General features: G+C 42.2%; 1 protein-coding gene across 1 annotated transcript in view; it reads left to right on the top strand.

Annotated features, from left to right (window-relative positions):
• The first annotated feature begins 657 nt into the window (after positions 1-657).
• ptprq (protein tyrosine phosphatase receptor type Q) overlaps positions 658-18,778 on the top strand; it is a 42,072-nt gene continuing 23,951 nt past the window's right edge. The window contains exons 1-27 of the mRNA XM_030426640.1: positions 658-1,104; positions 1,238-1,363; positions 1,444-1,588; positions 1,722-2,003; positions 2,090-2,307; positions 3,474-3,654; positions 3,884-4,258; positions 4,336-4,647; positions 5,797-6,090; positions 6,718-7,017; positions 7,855-7,985; positions 8,175-8,304; positions 8,399-8,552; positions 8,706-8,812; positions 9,854-9,951; positions 10,433-10,601; positions 10,883-11,143; positions 11,262-11,422; positions 13,414-13,525; positions 14,131-14,239; positions 15,223-15,337; positions 16,872-16,941; positions 17,018-17,217; positions 17,380-17,608; positions 17,703-17,831; positions 17,917-18,063; positions 18,411-18,571. Coding sequence (XP_030282500.1) covers positions 1,060-1,104; positions 1,238-1,363; positions 1,444-1,588; positions 1,722-2,003; positions 2,090-2,307; positions 3,474-3,654; positions 3,884-4,258; positions 4,336-4,647; positions 5,797-6,090; positions 6,718-7,017; positions 7,855-7,985; positions 8,175-8,304; positions 8,399-8,552; positions 8,706-8,812; positions 9,854-9,951; positions 10,433-10,601; positions 10,883-11,143; positions 11,262-11,422; positions 13,414-13,525; positions 14,131-14,239; positions 15,223-15,337; positions 16,872-16,941; positions 17,018-17,217; positions 17,380-17,608; positions 17,703-17,831; positions 17,917-18,063; positions 18,411-18,571 — 4,761 coding nt within the window. The 5' untranslated portion in view covers positions 658-1,059. The remainder of the gene's footprint in view (positions 1,105-1,237; positions 1,364-1,443; positions 1,589-1,721; positions 2,004-2,089; positions 2,308-3,473; positions 3,655-3,883; positions 4,259-4,335; positions 4,648-5,796; positions 6,091-6,717; positions 7,018-7,854; positions 7,986-8,174; positions 8,305-8,398; positions 8,553-8,705; positions 8,813-9,853; positions 9,952-10,432; positions 10,602-10,882; positions 11,144-11,261; positions 11,423-13,413; positions 13,526-14,130; positions 14,240-15,222; positions 15,338-16,871; positions 16,942-17,017; positions 17,218-17,379; positions 17,609-17,702; positions 17,832-17,916; positions 18,064-18,410; positions 18,572-18,778) is intronic.

The raw sequence follows: 18,778 nt of genomic DNA, 5'->3' as shown, positions 1-18,778 counted from the left end.
CACGACCTGCAATGTGTCTGCTCATTCTCAAACCTTTACTGCCTACACATACTCATCCTGATTCAGCTCTCGCAGTGCTGACACGTGTTTGTGTTTCACCTCTTGGAGGTTATTGCTCTGAGGGAGTCACCTCATCATAACAGAGCCCCTTCAGTGGACTCAGCTTTCTGCCTGTCAATCATTACTCCCTTTCACATTCCCGTCATTCCACACGGGCCGGCACTTCCACCACACCCTGCGTCCGAGCCAAACCATTCTCACCGCCGCACTGTTGTGCACAATTTTGCAGCACATGCTTATTTTAGAGCACATTCTTGGACCTGTCCGCTGTGACTGACCGTCGGTCATCCAGAGGTGTGAAGCTGGTGGCTTTGCCATCTGCGCACGACTCAATTTCTCTCAAAGCCCCACCGCATCCTCTCATCCCTCTTCTCTCCCCCTCAGTATGCCCCTCATCCCCAGCCTCCCCACCTCTCTGCTCCTCAGGAGCCAAGCTCTGGAGTGGACATGTGCCCGTGGTTGCCATAGTGAGCTGCTCTTATCCCAACAAAGACCCAGAACAAATGGGTTGAACTCATACTTGTTCAATCTCTCTCTCTCCTTCCCCCTCCCTCCCTCTCTCTCTCTTAGGACTCTCCTCTCTCACATAAGGCTTTCATTCAGAGGGGAACCATCCATTGAACTTTGATGCTGACTTTGAGTGCGCGCTAAATTCAAAGTCCAGGCTTTGCATAAAACCAAAGTGCAAATAGTTATAACTTAGCTAGATATGAAGGAGATAGAAATGCACTTCTAAGTTACTCTCAAAGACTTTTCAAGTCAGAAAAAGACAGTTTAAAAGTGCTTTTTGAAGCTCAGCTGTGCGTCAGTGACACAAATAGTTTGGGACTTTCCACAACCGATGTTTACGCACAGCTGTCTTGGATTTACTCATGAGCCTACAAATGGCGGAAAGCCCAGTCAGGATCTGTTGTTTTTTGCCGTGGAAGTGACTGTGTGTGTGCAGGTTGATCAATGACTGCTGGAAGGTGTGCTTGATGAGATGGAGTGACATTTCCAATGGGTGGAGCAGAGCTTCTGTGGTTACTTGCTCATTTCTGTCAGGTAAGAAAGGCATGCAATACTTTGATTTCTCTGTGAAGAAGTTAATGTTCTAGATCTAGTATGCTTCATAGGTCTGTTGTTAGTGTATGTCAGGTGCATAGCTTCTGTGACAGGATGTTGTTTTCCTCCTCAGGTGATCTTGCTGACCTGTGAGCAACATTTAAACCCCGTCGAGGTTGAACTTGTATTTCCGTGCTTTCCTTCCACTAAAGATCCAGACACCTACACAGTCACCTGCAGGACCGCGAGTAACCGTCTGGTAAGAACACCTGTGCAGGTATACTCTGGTCAAGTGTGATTAGTTTGAGAAGTAAACATTTTGTCACAATGTCTCTGCAGGTATACGTGGAGCCTGTTGATCATTCAGCATGCTCCCCTCACTGCAAAATGTCACTGCAATTAGTTGAGGACCCTCGAGGCTATAACATCACATTGAGAGCCACCAGAAATGATGCCACTCTTGAGGCAAAGACTTTTCACTTCAGTGAGTGTCTGTGAACCTAAATACCACAGCCCTGATGGAGATAAATGACACACTTGCTGATTAATTAAAGCTAGTTGATGTCACCATCTTTCATCGTGCCTCTGCTACTCTTCCCTCCTCTATTTGTGTCCAGTTCCAGTCTCCCTGTCCTCCCTTCATGTACACAGCACGACGACTACTGCTGTCCTCACATGGAAAATCAACACCCAACAGATCCTGTCCGCCTTGAATCTACACAACACTCATACACATGTCAGACACATCTTCAACATCAACTCATCAGAGGCAAAGTCTCAGTACACAGTGAAAGGTCTCCAGCCTGGCACACGCTTCATGGCAAAGGTTGTTGTGACGATGTTCCTTAAACACCTTGATTTGACCGTGAAGCAGACACTCAGCATTGGCATGGAAACAGGTATTGTGAACATTTGCATTTACCTGACTGCAGGCAAGGTGGAATCTGCCAGTATTAGTTAATATTATGATGATTGCTGTCTCCAGCTCAGTGCCCCTGTGACTGGTTGGCCTGTGGGGAAAGCTGCTACGCTGTGAGAAGGACGGGTCTGACCTGGAGTGATGCCCAGCACAGCTGCAGACACCTGGCAGCTGGAAGTCACCTGGCCGATCTGAAGACGCCGGAAGATCTGCTCTTCATCTCTTCACACCTGCTGAGCCACAGCAACCTGCTGCTGCTGTGGACTGGACTGAATGACCAGCAGGTAGCTTCATTACAGCAACATACACTTTAACAAGCGGAACGGGTGAAAAAGAGACTTTTTTATTTTTCAGTAAAAGCTACAAAATAATAACTTTGTAATATCACTTTATTTTCCCCATTTACTTCGTCAGAATTGCAAATGATTCTTTGAGAACGTGCCTCTGTATAAATCATTTAACCACCTTTCATCACAGGGGATCATGGGATTTCTATGAATAACTTAACTTTTACTAATTTAAAACGAGATTTTTCAAGGCAACCTTTTAAATAAATATTTTTTAAAAAACAGTGCATTTCAATACCCAGTAGAAGTTAATTAGTTAGTCTGAGTACAAGTGAACACGCGGAGAGTGAAGTAAACGACAGTGGATTAAAAAAATATTCTGCCGTATAATTAAACCTGCCTGCACACATTTTTTATTTCCATTCCAGTTCAACGCTGAAGAATAATCATTCACACTGATAGAATAAAAGAAGCGCGCTGAGGTTTATAAAGGCACATGACAGGAAGGGGACTGATTAAGGAGTGGTATCTATATGCGTGGCGGGTACAGGATTGGGTTGATTTTAGCAAAGATTTAATTCAATGATGAAGGTGCATCACTCGTATAATATACTCATACACATATAACTTTTTACAATAGGGTTTTGCTCCGTTAAGTTTAAGTTTTGGCCCTCTGAGGGAAAACATTTTAGCCGCATTTAACATGCCGTAGGTGTAACATGCCATTTAAAATGTATGTTTTGAGAAAATTGCACAGATAGTTTTGTATTTACAGTGACTATACTGACTGGGGGATGCAATGTTAATGGTCTTGGTAGGATTTACAGATGTTATAGATATAAGCTATTAACATCAAAACCAGTCTGTCAAGCCATAATGACAGTTTTCTTCTTGACTGCCTCGACTGAAGCCTGCAGTGAGGTCCTCGCGTGTTGTGGTTTATCCTCCGCAGCAACATCACAGAGCAGCAAGACCACAACGGGCCGAACGTCAGAGCTTCAAAGATGGATTTACTTTGTAAAAATGAAATTCCCCGTGGCAGCAGTTACTCCTTAAACAGGAGTTTTGTTTTTGATACTTTCACTTTTAATAACTGTAAGCTGTTGATGTCTGCCATGTGTAAACAGTACAGTGCTTAATGTGGCTCTTCTGTCGCTCCACAGGAGGAGGGGCGACCTCGCTGGTCTGACGGCTCAGCCCACAATCTGACGAACACTGTGATGTCATCACTGCCAGCCAATCATACGGACTGTTTTGCCCTTCAGAGGAATGCGACAGGCCGGGAATACTTTCTCACTCCCTTCTTCTGTAACATCCCTTTACCCTTCATCTGCCAGTACCAGAGTAAATAACTTGTGTAATATACCTTTACTAACCAGAATGTTTACTGTACATACCGAGTTTGACGATTCAGTGTTGTTTCATAACATCCCTTCACCAACTGCTTTGCTCAATGTCTGTGTAGATAAAGAAACAATATACGACAATGACTACTTTAGCCACACCATGTAATTTTTCGTCGATTTTCTTCCCCTAATGTTACTATGACGCTGCTCTTTTCCCTCTCTGACAGCCCCTCCAGTACCTGCCTTATTCTCCTTCGACCTGCTTCAGGTGACAGAGCGACAGGTGGAGCTTCATTGGAGTGACCTCTCCCCTTTGAACTCCCTTAATCTTTCAGCCTTTGAGATATTCCTCCAGTACCGAGAAGAGGCAAACGGAGAGTTGTGTCAAGTTGAAGAAGAAAGAGACGGGAAATCAGAGGACAAAAAGGGCGCACAGAGCCGGAGCAGTACTGGAAAGATTGTCAGGGTCCTCATTTCCCTCTCCTCCCGAGGGGTAACTGTGGCAGGTTTGTCTCCAGGGAGCATCTACTCCTTCACCCTTCGAGCCGTTCACCCTGCAGGCTCCACCTGGAGCTTGGGACAAACACGGACTGCGTACACTAGTGAGTCTGCTGTCATTCACATAAGTTACACAAGCAACACCCAATGCTAATAACTGTTAATGTTCTCTGTCTTACAGGACCTCCTCCTCCTCAAAATATCACTGTAGGCCTCATTGCCGTCAGTCAAATTAGCGTCCACTGGATGCTGACGGCTTCAAAGTCTAAGGTTGGATGGGCATTTTCTGTACGCTACGCGGACATGTCTACAAAAGAAGAGAGGATAATTGGAATGACCAACATCTCCAGGTTATCTGAAACTAATGGGCTGCAGTCATACACTGCTGTGATTGGAGGGCTGGAGTCTTACAGGAAATACACAGTTGAAGTCTACACAGTCACCCAGCGAGGGATAGAGAGCTCTGGCCAGACGCCTGTGACTGTACGGACTGGTAAGCATGTAGCCAGCCTTCATGGTAGAAAAAGCACAGGTGTTACTTATAACAGCTGATTAGAATGTGAGCTGCACCGACATCAAAATCATTCAGTAGAACACTCAGTTTGGATAGAGTCATGGTTTAGTCAAGGATCGAATCATTTTTTAAGCAATCAGCAAAAGAATCCAACATACAAAGGAAACAAATATATCTTTGCTTTCCATTTGGAAGGAATATCTGAAGGATGTTCAGGGCTTAATATCCAGGCTTACATTTTGTTAGTATCACAGTCACAGTCTAAAAATCAACAGACATGAAGGACATCTAAGAAGAGGCCATACTTGTCGATGAGCTGTATATCAGACTTACTTGAAAAACAGGATTTATCTTATGGATGGCTCACTACCAGCTGGTAAACTGCTTGCTGGCAGATTATGCTTCTCAACATTGCTTTTATTCCGGTGCAATCTGTGGAAATGGACTGTTTCACACAGTGATTCACTTAAATCAATTTATTCACTTAAACTGAGCACATTTTGGGGTAAAGTTAAAATTTATCCCATTGAGCTTCACTGGCAGCGCTTAAATGTAACTTATATTTTTTTCTGTGACTATGTTCTGTTACCACTATTGCCCAGTAGAGGAAATCTACAAGGCATGGTGTTAAAAAATAGAAAAATACACAAATGAAAACATCACAGTCATGGTGCAATAATTCTCAATTATTGCCACCATATATCTTATTTACATTACATTTTATAGCACAGTAATACTTGAGATTTGGCTGGACCACATTTCTACACTTCCGGAAATCAACTCCACTTCAACAAAAGGTGCTGCAAGGATGGTGGCATCTTCTGAAGATAAATGCTGAGGATTTCCTTCACTAACACGTACTTTAGATAAGCAGAGTTACATCTCTTAAACCTCAAGTCAAGTAGACATGTCTGTAACTTCGTACACTGTGATCAAATCATTTGGTTTAACAAGTATGTTTGTGTGATGCTTTTTGTTGCCATCAATATCAATAATTACAAAGTTGTGTCTCTGTTATGAAGACAACATTTCCCTTCTTTTGAACACAATAATTAATCAGCTGCGTCTGCTGACCGCTGACCGACATCAGCTGTAAACTAAATACAATTCCCACTTTGTGTCTCTCAGCGGTGAGAGCCCCTGGTGGTCTGGCGGTGTTGAGCACGAAAGAAAACCTGACAGTCTGCTGGACCGGTCCACCTGATGACCCACCAGATGGTTATTATATCACGTCCCACCCACTCATTTACCCCACTCCGAGTCCACTGTGGTTGAATCAGTCCAGTCCTGGTGCACACTGGGTAAATGAGTCTGTGTGTGTTAATTTGGGCACATTCACTCCAGGTCAGACTTATGAGGTTGGAGTGGTCTCACTGAGGGGAAAGGACAGAAGCAAGAGGACGGACATCATACACACCACAGGTTAGAGAAACAAGGATACTAACCCTCTAGAGAATACATTCACAGTTTTTTTTATGTATGTCCTTAAACAACAGTCAAGTGACTACTAAAAAAATGGAAGTGGGAGCGTTTTGTTTTTGAAAGATTGCCAGCGCTGGAGGACAAATCCACTGTCCTTATTTTGTGCACAAATGTGTTCAAAGGTTTGTCTGAAGCTAATGCAGTATGAGGCTTCAGCAGAGTGCCAGTCTGAAGTAGTCTGTGAGTATCCTCCAAGGTTACAGCATTTTTAGTCTAAAATTCCCTCTTTGTGTTTCCCCAGACAATGTTTCCCTGTTGAGAGGCACTGGAAGGATGGTACCAACCATCTTGAACTAAACAGGCTGTAACTCTGGGAGACATTCAGTTTAATTCATTTATTTGGAAAGCAAGCTTCAGATGAAGTTTGGAATATATTTGACAGGAGGACTGTGGATTTTGTCCCTAATCGCGGATATGAATAAGAGTAATGATCACAGCATGAAAAAACCCATTTCAGTGTTTAAACTGACTGTGATAAAAAAGATGTAATTGTGAACCTAGTGTATCTTTTAACAATTTAGATGTTGTTCTTTACGACTGACTGTGTAAACTATCTTTGTCTCGTAGATCCATTGCCAGTTCAAGCAGCAGTCCCTCTTTCAGTGAGCACAAACTCTGCACAGCTGTACATCCAGCGTCCACAGCTGGCTCTGATCGATGGGGTCAAAGTGTGTGTATGTCCAGGAGTTTGTGACATAGTGTGCAAAGGTCCGTGCGGGTACACGTGTGACTGGTACTCCCTCCCTGCTGGCGCTCACGTCATAACCCTTGACAACCTCAGTCCAGGATCAGAGTACCAGCTCAGGGTGTACAGCACCAGCCGAGAGAAGGTGGGACCACCTTACCACACCCACCCGTTTAGAACAGGTGAGGAATGATTTCATATAATGAAATGGTTCTAATTTGAAGGTGTCAATGAAAATATCATGGCACATATTCACTTTAATGATTACACAACAGAGAGGTTCCATTAACCACTTCCCTTCTTGTCATTTAATTCATCAATCCAGCTTTCTTTGTCATTTTTTTACAACACACACACATTTGACCTGAAGCCCAGTCACCGGACCACTGAGCTGCTCTTTTTGGCTGCTTTGCTCACTTATACATGCTTTAATAGCATTTTTTTGTAATTGAAAACAAAACAAACCAGATGCTCTAACTTCTATTTGTAATTTCAAAATGGTCACCAATACATTTCTCTCTTCACAAAGTCAACACCATTTTGTACCTATATGTAATTTGTTATACACATTTTATAAAACTTAATATCTTGGATATCTAATAATCAGCCAGTGTGCTTCTAAAGGTGGATGAATCACCTAAAATCTCCCCCCAAAAAGTGTAACATTGATGTAGTTGAGCTTTTTTCTGTCTGTGTTACTAAATGAAAACGTGACAGACGGCCTGAAGAGCTTAGATTCAAAGAAGCAATATCATCTCTTCTATCGACTTTCCTGTGATGTCTTCTATCCTGCCTCTTTATTGAAATTCATTTTAACTTTGTGACACAAATTAAGTTCATTGTTACTGTAAAGATTCAGCTTTTTCTATTTTTTGGAGAAAAAAAAATAATGTAGGCATAATTTATCACATGACCCCTATTTTTTTTTTTTTAAATGTCCCCAACCAAAGGTAATTATTTTTCAGTATGTTAGTGAGTAATTACAGCGCGTGTTGTGGGATATGGTTTGTGATTTTTAGGTCTGGCTCCTCCTAACAGACTGAGGGAGGGTGTGGTGACGGTTTCATCCATTGAGCTGCTTTGGGATCCGGCGCAAGGACAGGCTCACAGCTACGAGGTCATCTGCCTCAACTGTGACCGTTCGCACATGGTAAACCAAAAAGAACACAGTGAATCGTTTTACCTCTGCTTGGTTTAGGTTAAGATTTGATTTCCTAGAGTATGTCGATGTTTCTCTGTTTCATATTTATCATATCAGTATCATATCATATTTACGTATCTGTTACTGTCAGACTTTTAATAAGGCTGTGTGTCAAGTTCTATCACTCATGTGCTCCAGGTGCAGAAGGTTTACAGTCAGAGCACAGTGTTTTCCAGTCTGACTCCAGGCAGACTCTACCTCTTTGCAGTACGAACAGAGAAGGAGTCGTTCATAGACAGCTCCCCCGTCACTGTCAACATCACTGCGGGTAAACACACGCACACACAGGCGCACACACGTACACACACCGCTCAATATCTCTGTTCTAACGATTACGTGCAATGCTTTTTGTAATGTGCCAGCTCCCAGCCCGGTGGAGGTGTCTCTCGTCAATAAAACCACTTCATCCATATGCATTTGTTGGCGTGCAGTCAGGGGAGTGGCGAGCGGGCTCATCCTGTCAATCAAAAACAGAGCGTTCAATCAAGAGCTGAACATTTCTCATCAGGAGCCCAGGTCAGCCTCGCTCTCGTCAGCCAGGTCACAAACATGATTACAGTTTTATGAGAGTGGAATTACAATCAATAGATCAAACTTTCTTTTAGAAAATGGATTACATCACACTTTGTACTTGAAAACACTGACTGCTAGAGCTGCGTGTGTTCACAGATCTTACAGCTTTGAAGGCCTTGATCCGGGCAGCCAATATACAGTCGAAGTGTTTAGCACCAGCAGGGAAAAAAGAAGTGAGCCTGCTACTATGATCCTCCATACCAGTAAGTTTGAGACGATTATAAGCGCTTGTTAGCGGTTTATAAAGAGCTTAAGAACATTAATTAGAGGCCCTGTGAGATTCTTTGTTTAAAAGCAATACAAACACATTCACTGAGTTTGAGTCATTACCTATTATTTAATTGATAAACATTTACCAGGATTTTTGAGACTGTATTAAAATGAATACATGCTTTATTATGCATTTATTAGCAGTAAACTCTGGACATGTTTACAGTAAACTATGCATTTGGCGGCTGTCAGGTCAAAAGCAAGGAAAATTAGTTATTAAAGGCAATACATTATTCATTTTAAACCTAGAAACAGTTAACTATTTGTGTTGAACGCTAAAGAAAAGTCAAATTAAAAATAAAATGCATCCCAGTGTTGAAAGACACTGCAACTGCACAAACACTTTTACTGTTTACAAGGCCTGTTTGAGTCATATGTTGTGTGTGTATGAGAGGGAAGAAATACAATGATTTGGATCATGAAATGAATGTTGCAGGAAATATGCAAAAGGAAAGAAATCCTATCACAAACAGTATTTGAAAGAAGGAGTTTTGAGATCTCTTCAAGGAGTGCGGGTTCCCAGGTAAACCACGAGAGACAGAAAGGAAATGATTTTGTCTGCATATTGTTTCAGTCTTACTTCACTTCACTGATAACACTTTATTACAATATTGTGCCAGTGTAGGATGGTGGTTTGAAATAAATCACTGTCACAATAGAAGTCGTAGTAAAAAGCCTAGGAAAGGAAATTATGCATGTATGTCTTTTCGGTATTTGCTTGTAATGCTGGTGAACGGTGCTTTTTACAATGATGACACTGATTATACTTGGAAAAAAAGTATAATTTTTTAGACTAGATTTTTCACATTCAGGTAAAGGTACAAAATGATGTTAGACTCTCAGCACAGTCCCTACCGAAAAGAAAGCAATTATAAAGGTCACTTCACACCTCTGTTCACACGACTATTAGCCAGTGTGACAGATGATTAAGTGTCAGCACATGGGTCACATGCTAATTATAATCTTTTCTCCAGTCCCAGAAGTGCCGCAGGAAGTGGCTCTTTCAGACAAGGTAGTGACGTCTGTCTTTGTCACCTGGAGACCACCGCTGGGAGGGGTTGAGGGCTACAAGGTAAGTACACTGCTGCACCTGTCCAGCTCCAAGTAACAATCACAGGAGGAGGGAGAGGGACAGTAACTTCCAGACGTAATGATGTGCGTCCTCGACCATTGATCTCAGATACATATTACTCCAAATAATTTTTTTCTTCAAGGACAAATGAGGCCACTTACGTCAGTTTCCGCGCTCACCTGTTGGTTACTTAGCAACTGTTGTCGGCACACCACAGATTTGGTTACCAACTCTTTAAAGATGTATGACCTCGATAGAGCCGCGGCCAAAAAGAATGACCAAGCACATTACATGCACGCACAGTACAAACCCACATCAACAAAAATGAGAGACAGCGGTAGATACACAGGACTGCTGAAGCAATAAAATGTCTCGGTTTTGTAATGTTTGATAATTGAATCTTGAATTGTGTTTTTCTCAAGCCCCTAAACAGTAACTTGGAAGATTTTTGTTTATTTGTTTGTTTGTTCGTTTTTCTCAGATTATGTTTGGCCTGCTGTCAGTTGACAGGAAATCATGGATTAAACGGCTTGTCCAGGGCACAAGTTATGAGATCAGGGATTTGATCCCCGGATCAGACTATGGTGTCAGCATTCAGAGTGTCCTCGGATCAGACACCAGTCAGGAAGTCCACAGAGAGTTCAGCACACGTAAGAGACACTTATCCACCCACACATGCAGAATAGGGCTGAATGATAAAAAAATAAAAATGGTATTGCAATTGCTTTTAAAGATTTTACAGTAGCGATATGAGTCAGAATTTGTGTTTTGCTGGGGTCTGTACCAATCAAGCATGTTCCCCTACATTTGGAGAAAATCATTTGTCTGATTCCTCAGTTCGAGCACTGTGCCACTTTAAGAAATAATTAAATTCTGGCCTAAATGCTGAAGACACCAAGTGTAAAATTACGAAAAAAAACTTGTTTTCCAGGCCCAGCAGGATTATGCTCGCTTCATTTAGCCAACATGAACTCTTCCTCTGTCTCTCTGAGCTGGGACAGCGCATCTGGAGAGTTGGACTTCCACAGAGTCACTGTGGCCAACTCCTCGGTCACAAACACACTCATCGTACCCAAAGAGGAGCGGGTTGCCTTGGTTACGGGGCTGGTGGACGGCTGCACCTACAACGTGAGCGCAGCGAGAGTGAGAGGAGTGACAGCGGGGACTGCTGCCTCCCTGACCGTAACCACAGGTAGATAAGGCCTGCGCCGGTCAACACCCCATTATTATCACCTGCCCCGGTTGCTTCTTCATTTAATTACTTTCTCCACCTCTCTGACTCTATTTCTCCCTCGGTCGTCCTTCATGAGTGCCAGCCCGTGTGCGAGGAGTGCGTGTCGTGAATGTGTCTGCACGTGCATTCTCGCTGCGTTGGGAGCAGCCGCCGGGGTGTGTGGATCATTACCAGGTGACCCTGCAACCAAACCAGGGAAAAGTCACAGTGCAACCTGCACGTGATGGATACGTTCAGGTACACACGCATCCTCAATGAAACACACACTGCCAAGAAGCAGTAACAAGGGTGCAGTGTTAAGAGCAGCAAAAACGTGGGAGGCCCTGCTTTTTAGTGCTCCGGACTTTCAGCCGAGTTATGATAATAAAAGGCACAAATTACTCGCACACACAAACATGAATTGCATTAGCTCCCCTCCCATTCAACCAAGTCCCACCCCATACCGGCTCTTCCCAACTGCCAGGTGTCAGATACCCACCAAAATGTAACCTTACACAGCACACACAGAGCGCACAGAGCACAGAGTTGAGTAATAGATCTCATTATTTATTAAGTTGGCCTCATGAGCTCAACCCTGAATCATTCATTTGCTTAAGCAGCTCTCCCCAGAGAGAGAGAGAGAGAGAGAGAGGGAGACCGGAGGGAGAACGCTAGCCTCCTGCTAATGAAAGGACCAACTGCCCTCCCTGGCTAGCCACAAAAAAATTTGGGAATACCTCAGGACCGAGAGCCGTTAATATCCAACACCTGGACGACTAACACTGTGACCTTTGCTCATGCCACTAACTAACTGCTAGACCTGGAGTTATTCCTGTTCCGCTCAGTGGATTACCTGTAGACCACTGCTAGAGATTGTGCACTAACACTGGATGCGGCTCAGCTGGAGAGGCCTCTAACCTGCAATGTCTAAACTAAAGCTAACTCTGCTACCCAGCATGGCCTTCCTCTCACTCCTGCTGCTGCTCACACTCAGCTTGGTACACTCACAGGTAAGAATTCAACACTCATCATCACCATGCGTGGCATTGCTGTGCACATAAATGCTCATACACTAAGATATACAGAACACCCATAAAACACTTACATGCACAGTTGGAGAAAAAAATGCTTGGTCACATTTCTGGGAGGGACCAGAAGGTTTTGGCGTGACAAATTGCCATCCAGCGTACTCATGTCACAGGTGCAAATGTTGTTTGCAACACACACTGAAGCAAAAAGACACAACACAGGCAACACTTGATCTCCTGTCAAACAGACGTAAACTATATCAAGATACAAACAAGTGCAACCACAAGCAGAAACAAGCTGTCATCCTTTTACATCCACCCACCTTCATATTGATACAGATGGCTGAGGATTAATTCTGTTAATCTTCAAATGGAGTTGTGGTGATGCCTTAATGATCTCCACGGTATAACAGAAGGCTTTACATTAATTATTGCTTCTATTTGAAGAGATATCGCAGGGAATATTAGATTTCCCTAAGATGGATAAGATGGATGGCTGGGGAAGCCCAGCTAATTGAAGAAATAAATGTATAGGTTAATAATAAAACTATATCTACAAACTCTTATGAGGAAAATAAATACTGTTACTGTTGCAACTTCTTTCACACAAGAATAACCTGAAATTCCACAAATTCCACCTTTACAGTTCAGAAAATATGCTGCTTTTCCTTGTCTTGTGTGAAAGTAAACAGAATATATTTTGACTGTTGCGAAAAAAGCAGCAATAACAAAAGACTATTGACAAAACAAGCAATGAAAAACATCAAAGTGATGGGCAATTTTCTGTCCGCTTACATTTTATAGACCAAACAATGAATCAAGAAGAGAATGATGGGATTACTCTATGGGAACACTTTTTCAGGATTTGGTGTGAGACTTCACTTTCATATGTTTATTGTAACAGTAACCAAAAATGTATAAAGACCATAAATTTACATGACACACCCACCCACTACGTTATGGCAAGAGAACAGAGGCATTGAAATCAGCAGCTAAGGGTTTAAAGCATGCAGCTTCAGCCACTCTGAGCGTTTACAGTGTGAAAACAAAGTAGAGCAAGTCTACTAAAAATAAAAAGAAGGAAAAAAAGGAGACCAAGCCTTGACGCTGACAATTGGCAGGCGGTGCTGATGGCTGTATGTGTGCAACCTCTGAACTACTGATGCTCTAATGTGTGCATGTTGTTGTGACTGGGTGTTTGTGCGCACTCTGTTTTCACAGGCTGATGTGGAGAATGTCAGTCCGGGGACACAATACACTGCAATGGTCACAGCTTCCTCTTCCTCCAACATCAGCCCAGGAGTCAGCCGCATGATCAATACTAACGAGAGTGGTGAGACGTGCCCACACAGACAAACACACACGCACACACACACAGTTTTGTTGTTGTTTGGATGGTTTATGTCTTGAACCGCTCAAGTGCCATCACGTTCTCGCCTGCCCTCTGCTGTTTAATTCAATCCCTGTACACACACACACACACACACACACACACACACACACACACTGACGAACAGAATTAGTACAGTACATTTGTGTGTGTGTGTGTGTGTGTGTGTGTGTATTCTCCCTTCCCTGTTTAATTCCTCTTAGGTAACTTAAGCCCGGGCTTTTGAACCACACGATGAATGGGTCTGCAGTGAATGTCAGTGAAATGCCACTGCTGTGTGAGGCCTTATTCATCAGTGTTCAGCCTAAAACACTCACGCAGGCCTGCTCACACACACAGAGTCACACACAAACACTTGGAAGATCAGTCTCAGACAGACAGCAACACTATTCTCCAAATGACTGTGATACTGTGTTCTGTGTTATTTATTTAAATATTTGTATAGTATTTCTGCTGTATCGATAAATTGGAACACACAGTAGAATTAGGGAAAGACTTTTTTTTTTCCTCTTCTCTCCCTCACACACGCTTCCCTTGTTCTACTCCAGTTCCAGATCCACCTTTAAGCCTAGAAGGAGAGGCCGTGGGCTCTAATGGTATTCTGCTCTCTTGGACGATGACACCAGATGCCAAAAATATTGATGAATATGTCATCAGGTAATTCTTTGTCATTTTGTTCCATTACTGTGGGTCCACAGAGGTTGTGAGTCTCAAATTCTCAGTTCAGGAGGGATTTATTGTGTGCGTCTATGATGACAGAATAGCAAATGGCAATCATGTGCTGAGTCATGCTGAGATCATGAAAATGTCAGATGGAGAATGACCAAATATGCAACTGTCAAAATGAAGAAGAAGGGCAATGCCAGCAAATAAAGGAAAGAAGGTCAATGGACATATCATTTTTTTGTACACTGTAATCTTGTGTTCATTATGGCCTTGACTTTCATTTCTCCATGCATGGAGGTGATTCCACTGAGGTACAATTTTCAGTGTATCGTCTCTGTGGAGGTTTTAACTACTTTATGAAGTTTACAACAGTTATCGGCAAACTTTCTTATAACACAGATATTACAAAGTCCTAAAAACCTCATTTTGTACAAATCAGTAAGGATCTGTCAACCTGTTTTTGATTTAAATTACCCTTAATTATTGACAACATTCAACATGTTCCTGATGGCAAATACAGCTGACTATGGCCAGTTGAACCAGAGAGTCAAATAAATAAAAAATAAGTATTTTTTTATGGGAGAAAAAAAGGAAATTATATTTATTGAAATCAGAAAAAAATTCTATAACTGTTTTTTTTTTTTATCCAAATATAATATAATACATATAATTGTAACGAGATAATGTTTTGATGTCTCAATTCTACTGTAAACAGACCTGATAAGATGAGTTTTTTCAGTGGATCAGATTTGTAAACCCACATTTTGATGAAAAAGAAGTGGTGCAAAATTTCCTTCTAATATGTAGTGGAGGTAGCATAAAATGTAAATATTCAATAAAAGTACGGGAACTGTGCCTCAAAATAGTGCTCAAGTAATCGTTCAAGTAATATGTAAATCTTCTTGGAGTCCCTCAGTTAGCCACATTATGTTCCTGATTTGGGAGATGATGGTGATGATGGTTTCCTCCTGTAGGTACAAGGAGGTGTGTCCGTATCCCGACCCCACCTTCACACAGGTGACTAAGTACCTGGACATACCAGAGATCCTGCTCACTGACTTCACCTCAGGTTCCACATACCACATCGAGGTAGGAGACACAATTTAAATGTCAAAACACTACAGGGTAGCTGATAGGAATTTACTTTGGGAACAACTTTACGCAAATAATCATAATAAAGGATGATACATCGACCATATTGTATGGATGGAACTGCTGAATCTGGGTTAATATATTTAGATAAATATCTCATAGCACATGTATGTTCATTTGGATGGGGATAGCAAAAACAGATCCCACAGCTCCAGACTATTCTCTTGATCTGGCTGAATACTTGTAATTGATCCTGATTGCATTATTAATCAGGTAAACAGATCTATGGATCAGCCTTGGCTCTTTCCACTGTCTGTTGTCACTGAGCTTGAATGTGATCGTGCTTATTAGTTTTCAGAATTCATTAACCCACAATGACCTTCATACAAATGGGAACACACATTGTGACTGTACCACACACGCACATACTATAATTCATTGTGTGTGTGTGTGTGTGTGTGTGTGTGTGTCATATTACCACATCCCACCCGTGAGAGTGCTGGCCAACTTCTTTCTCCTATGTCGGCCCATATATTCATGTTATTGATACCTGAGCATTAAAAATCATACACACTGTAAGCTGCAACAAATAAAACAATGATTTATTTAAAATTGGCTCCTTTTTGTTCCGTAAACACAAATTAATGCACAATAGGATGAGTGTTTATTTACCTGTTGCCATTTTTTTTCAAGAACATTTGAGAATCAAGTGTCATTCATTCATGATACTGGTTATACTTGGTTATTTTGGCAATAATCCCAATATATCCTCAACTGTTTGTGTGTCTACATGTTACTGTATGTTTTGGTATGTGTGCGAGGCATGCTACTCAAACAAATTGCCCCTGGTGGGATTTATAAAGTTGTCTGAACCTGAATTTTGCCCATTACCTGTCTACTTAAAAAAAATAAAAATTCAGAGAGTGGTGGTCATCTGGTGATGTTGTTATTTAATATTTAACTGTACTGTGCTGGTGTTGTGCTTGGAACAAACCTAAGTATTGGCATTTAGAAAGATCTTTAAAACCAAATGCTTTGGAGCCAAACTAACAGATTACAGACAGATTATTTTCCTCTTAATTGAGAAGTTGACATGTTTGTTAAATATGCAGTGTTTTGCTCGGTAAACTAAATATAAATCCAATAAAAGCTGAAGATGGATGTTTTGGAGGGGTCATTTTTCATTTTGTCCACTTATACAAATTCTCCTCTAGCCTGATAAACAGACTTAAATTGGCATTTAATTTCCACGTCATTATTAATTCATTTCTCATTTTGATTTATACTGTTTAAATCGTTGAGAAAATCAAAGGTGCGGGCAGCAAAGTGGTCTGTTTACATACTGCAAACATAACTGACGATGTATCCTTGTTGTTTATGTGGTACTGGGATCACTGAGTCACCTCAAACAGAGTGTTGTTCCAGCTGTGATCATTGCTTGATCGTTGCTCCTCATCTGTATCTGATGACCATCGACAGGAACGTGCATTATTCGTTAAGTAATACCTACTGACTCTCTCTGTCCCTTTAGGTAGCAGCCATATCTTCAGCTGGAATAGGAGCCTTCAGCAAATCCTTATATATAAAGACTGCTGAGTCCCGTGAGTATGAGTAAAACACAATGATGAAGCTACAACAGTCAGTTGTATTTACAGTAGTATTTTCAATTCCCTGCAGCCCCTGGTCTGGTGACCAACTTGACCGCGTTTGCTCAGAACCACACCTCCGTCATGGTTACCTGGTTCCTGCCTCACCGCATCAACGGCCTCATCACAAAGTTTGCTGTGAAGGCGAAACACGCCCGCACAGGGCAGACGGTCCGCACGCTGGAGGTCAACGCAGAGGACATCATGACCGGAGCGCTGCCTCACTGCAATGTACTTCATTATACCTTCACCCTTTGTATTCTTAACTGAACTGTTGTTGTGAGAAGTTCCTTTTTCTGTCAAGATTATAGATGCTAGCAGGGCACAAGGCCAGGACTGTTTTCTCTTATGCTTTTCCCTCTGTGTACGTCCTGTATGATTTTGTATGTCTAGGATGCAGCCGATATCCTGTCCCGGGCGACTCTCAGTCCCTTGGAGATAACAGCATCGTCTCCGCCGATCACCCTCTCCGCCGTGCCCCCTGCAGCCTCCTGGAGTGTGCCCATAGCAGTAGGAGTCGATCAGCTGCGACCTTACACCGCCTATCTATTCGAAGTGTCTGCCTTCACCTCTGATGGAGAGGGACAGATAGCCTCCACTATGGTCCGCATGCCAGAATCAGGTGTGGATATTTTATGGTTAGTCTATGAATTAGAATGTGCTCAGCATAAACAACATTTACCGCATGTATGAAATGTTATTTCTGTGTCTTTTAGCCCCAGAAGACCCGCCACAAAACTTCTACATTTTAAATATGACGTCTCGATCGATCTCCGTGTCCTGGAGCTCTCCCAACATCATCACAGGAAAATTCACCTACGTGCTCTACCTTTATGGACCTACAGGTTATTAAACACACTATTTTACACACTGGCGTGCATGCATAAACAGACTCAAACTGAATTTATTTTCATTTTGTTCTTTTACCAGGATATTTGTATGAGAACAGCACAGGAGACATGCGATTTGCTTTTACCGGTCTGACCCCGTACACGAGGTACACGGTAGCGGTGCGAGCCAAAGCCGCTGGAGAAGTGGGTCCAGCAGCACAGGATGACGTCATTACACCTGCTGAAGGTTAATCGAGAAATTTATTTGATAAAAGATATCTTATTTTGTCCAACCAACAGTTGGGCATCTATAGATAATCAGTTTGCAGTGATTGAAACAGGGCGAAGCAGGATATTCTCATTATTGATAAGCTGGAGCCAGAGATCGTTCAGAGGTTTGCTTGAAAATTGACTCACACAAGAATCAAAATACTTGCAGATTACTTTTCTGTCTGTTCCCTAATCGATTAATTGAGTAACGCTTTCAGTTTAATATTAAAGCTACAAAGGGATATGATCAGTGATCCCTTGCGAGTGTGTGTTTGCTTCTTTATTTGTGTGTCTGTGTTTCCATTTGTGTGTCGGTGTGAGCAGCACCCAGTGCAGTGCAGGACTTGACAGCGATAGCCGAGGATTCAGTTTCAATCCGTGTGAGTTGGAGAATCCCTGCTCAGCCCAACGGCATGATCACCCAGTACAGACTCCAGGTTCTGGTCGTTGACGTTCTGCTTCAGGACATCACACTCACTGCAGAAGTAAGCCAGGTGTTCCAGCTCTGTATTAAAGCTCTTGAACCATTTGTTTACATTTTTTTTAAGTGTAAAGCCCAATATGCCACCATCCATCACTTCCTCATTAAACTGGTCCTATACTAATTATTTGGCCCGTTAAAGTGATCGGCTAATGCTCCAAAACTCCTGAAAGGTTTTGTTTGTTTTCTTGTTAATCATTTTTATATGTAT

The sequence above is a fragment of the Sparus aurata genome, chromosome 8 (assembly GCF_900880675.1).
Source record: "Sparus aurata chromosome 8, fSpaAur1.1, whole genome shotgun sequence".
Classification (NCBI taxonomy): domain Eukaryota; kingdom Metazoa; phylum Chordata; class Actinopteri; order Spariformes; family Sparidae; genus Sparus; species Sparus aurata.
The sequence above is the reverse complement of the archived record's forward strand: the minus strand, read 5'-3'. Positions and strand labels throughout refer to the sequence as shown.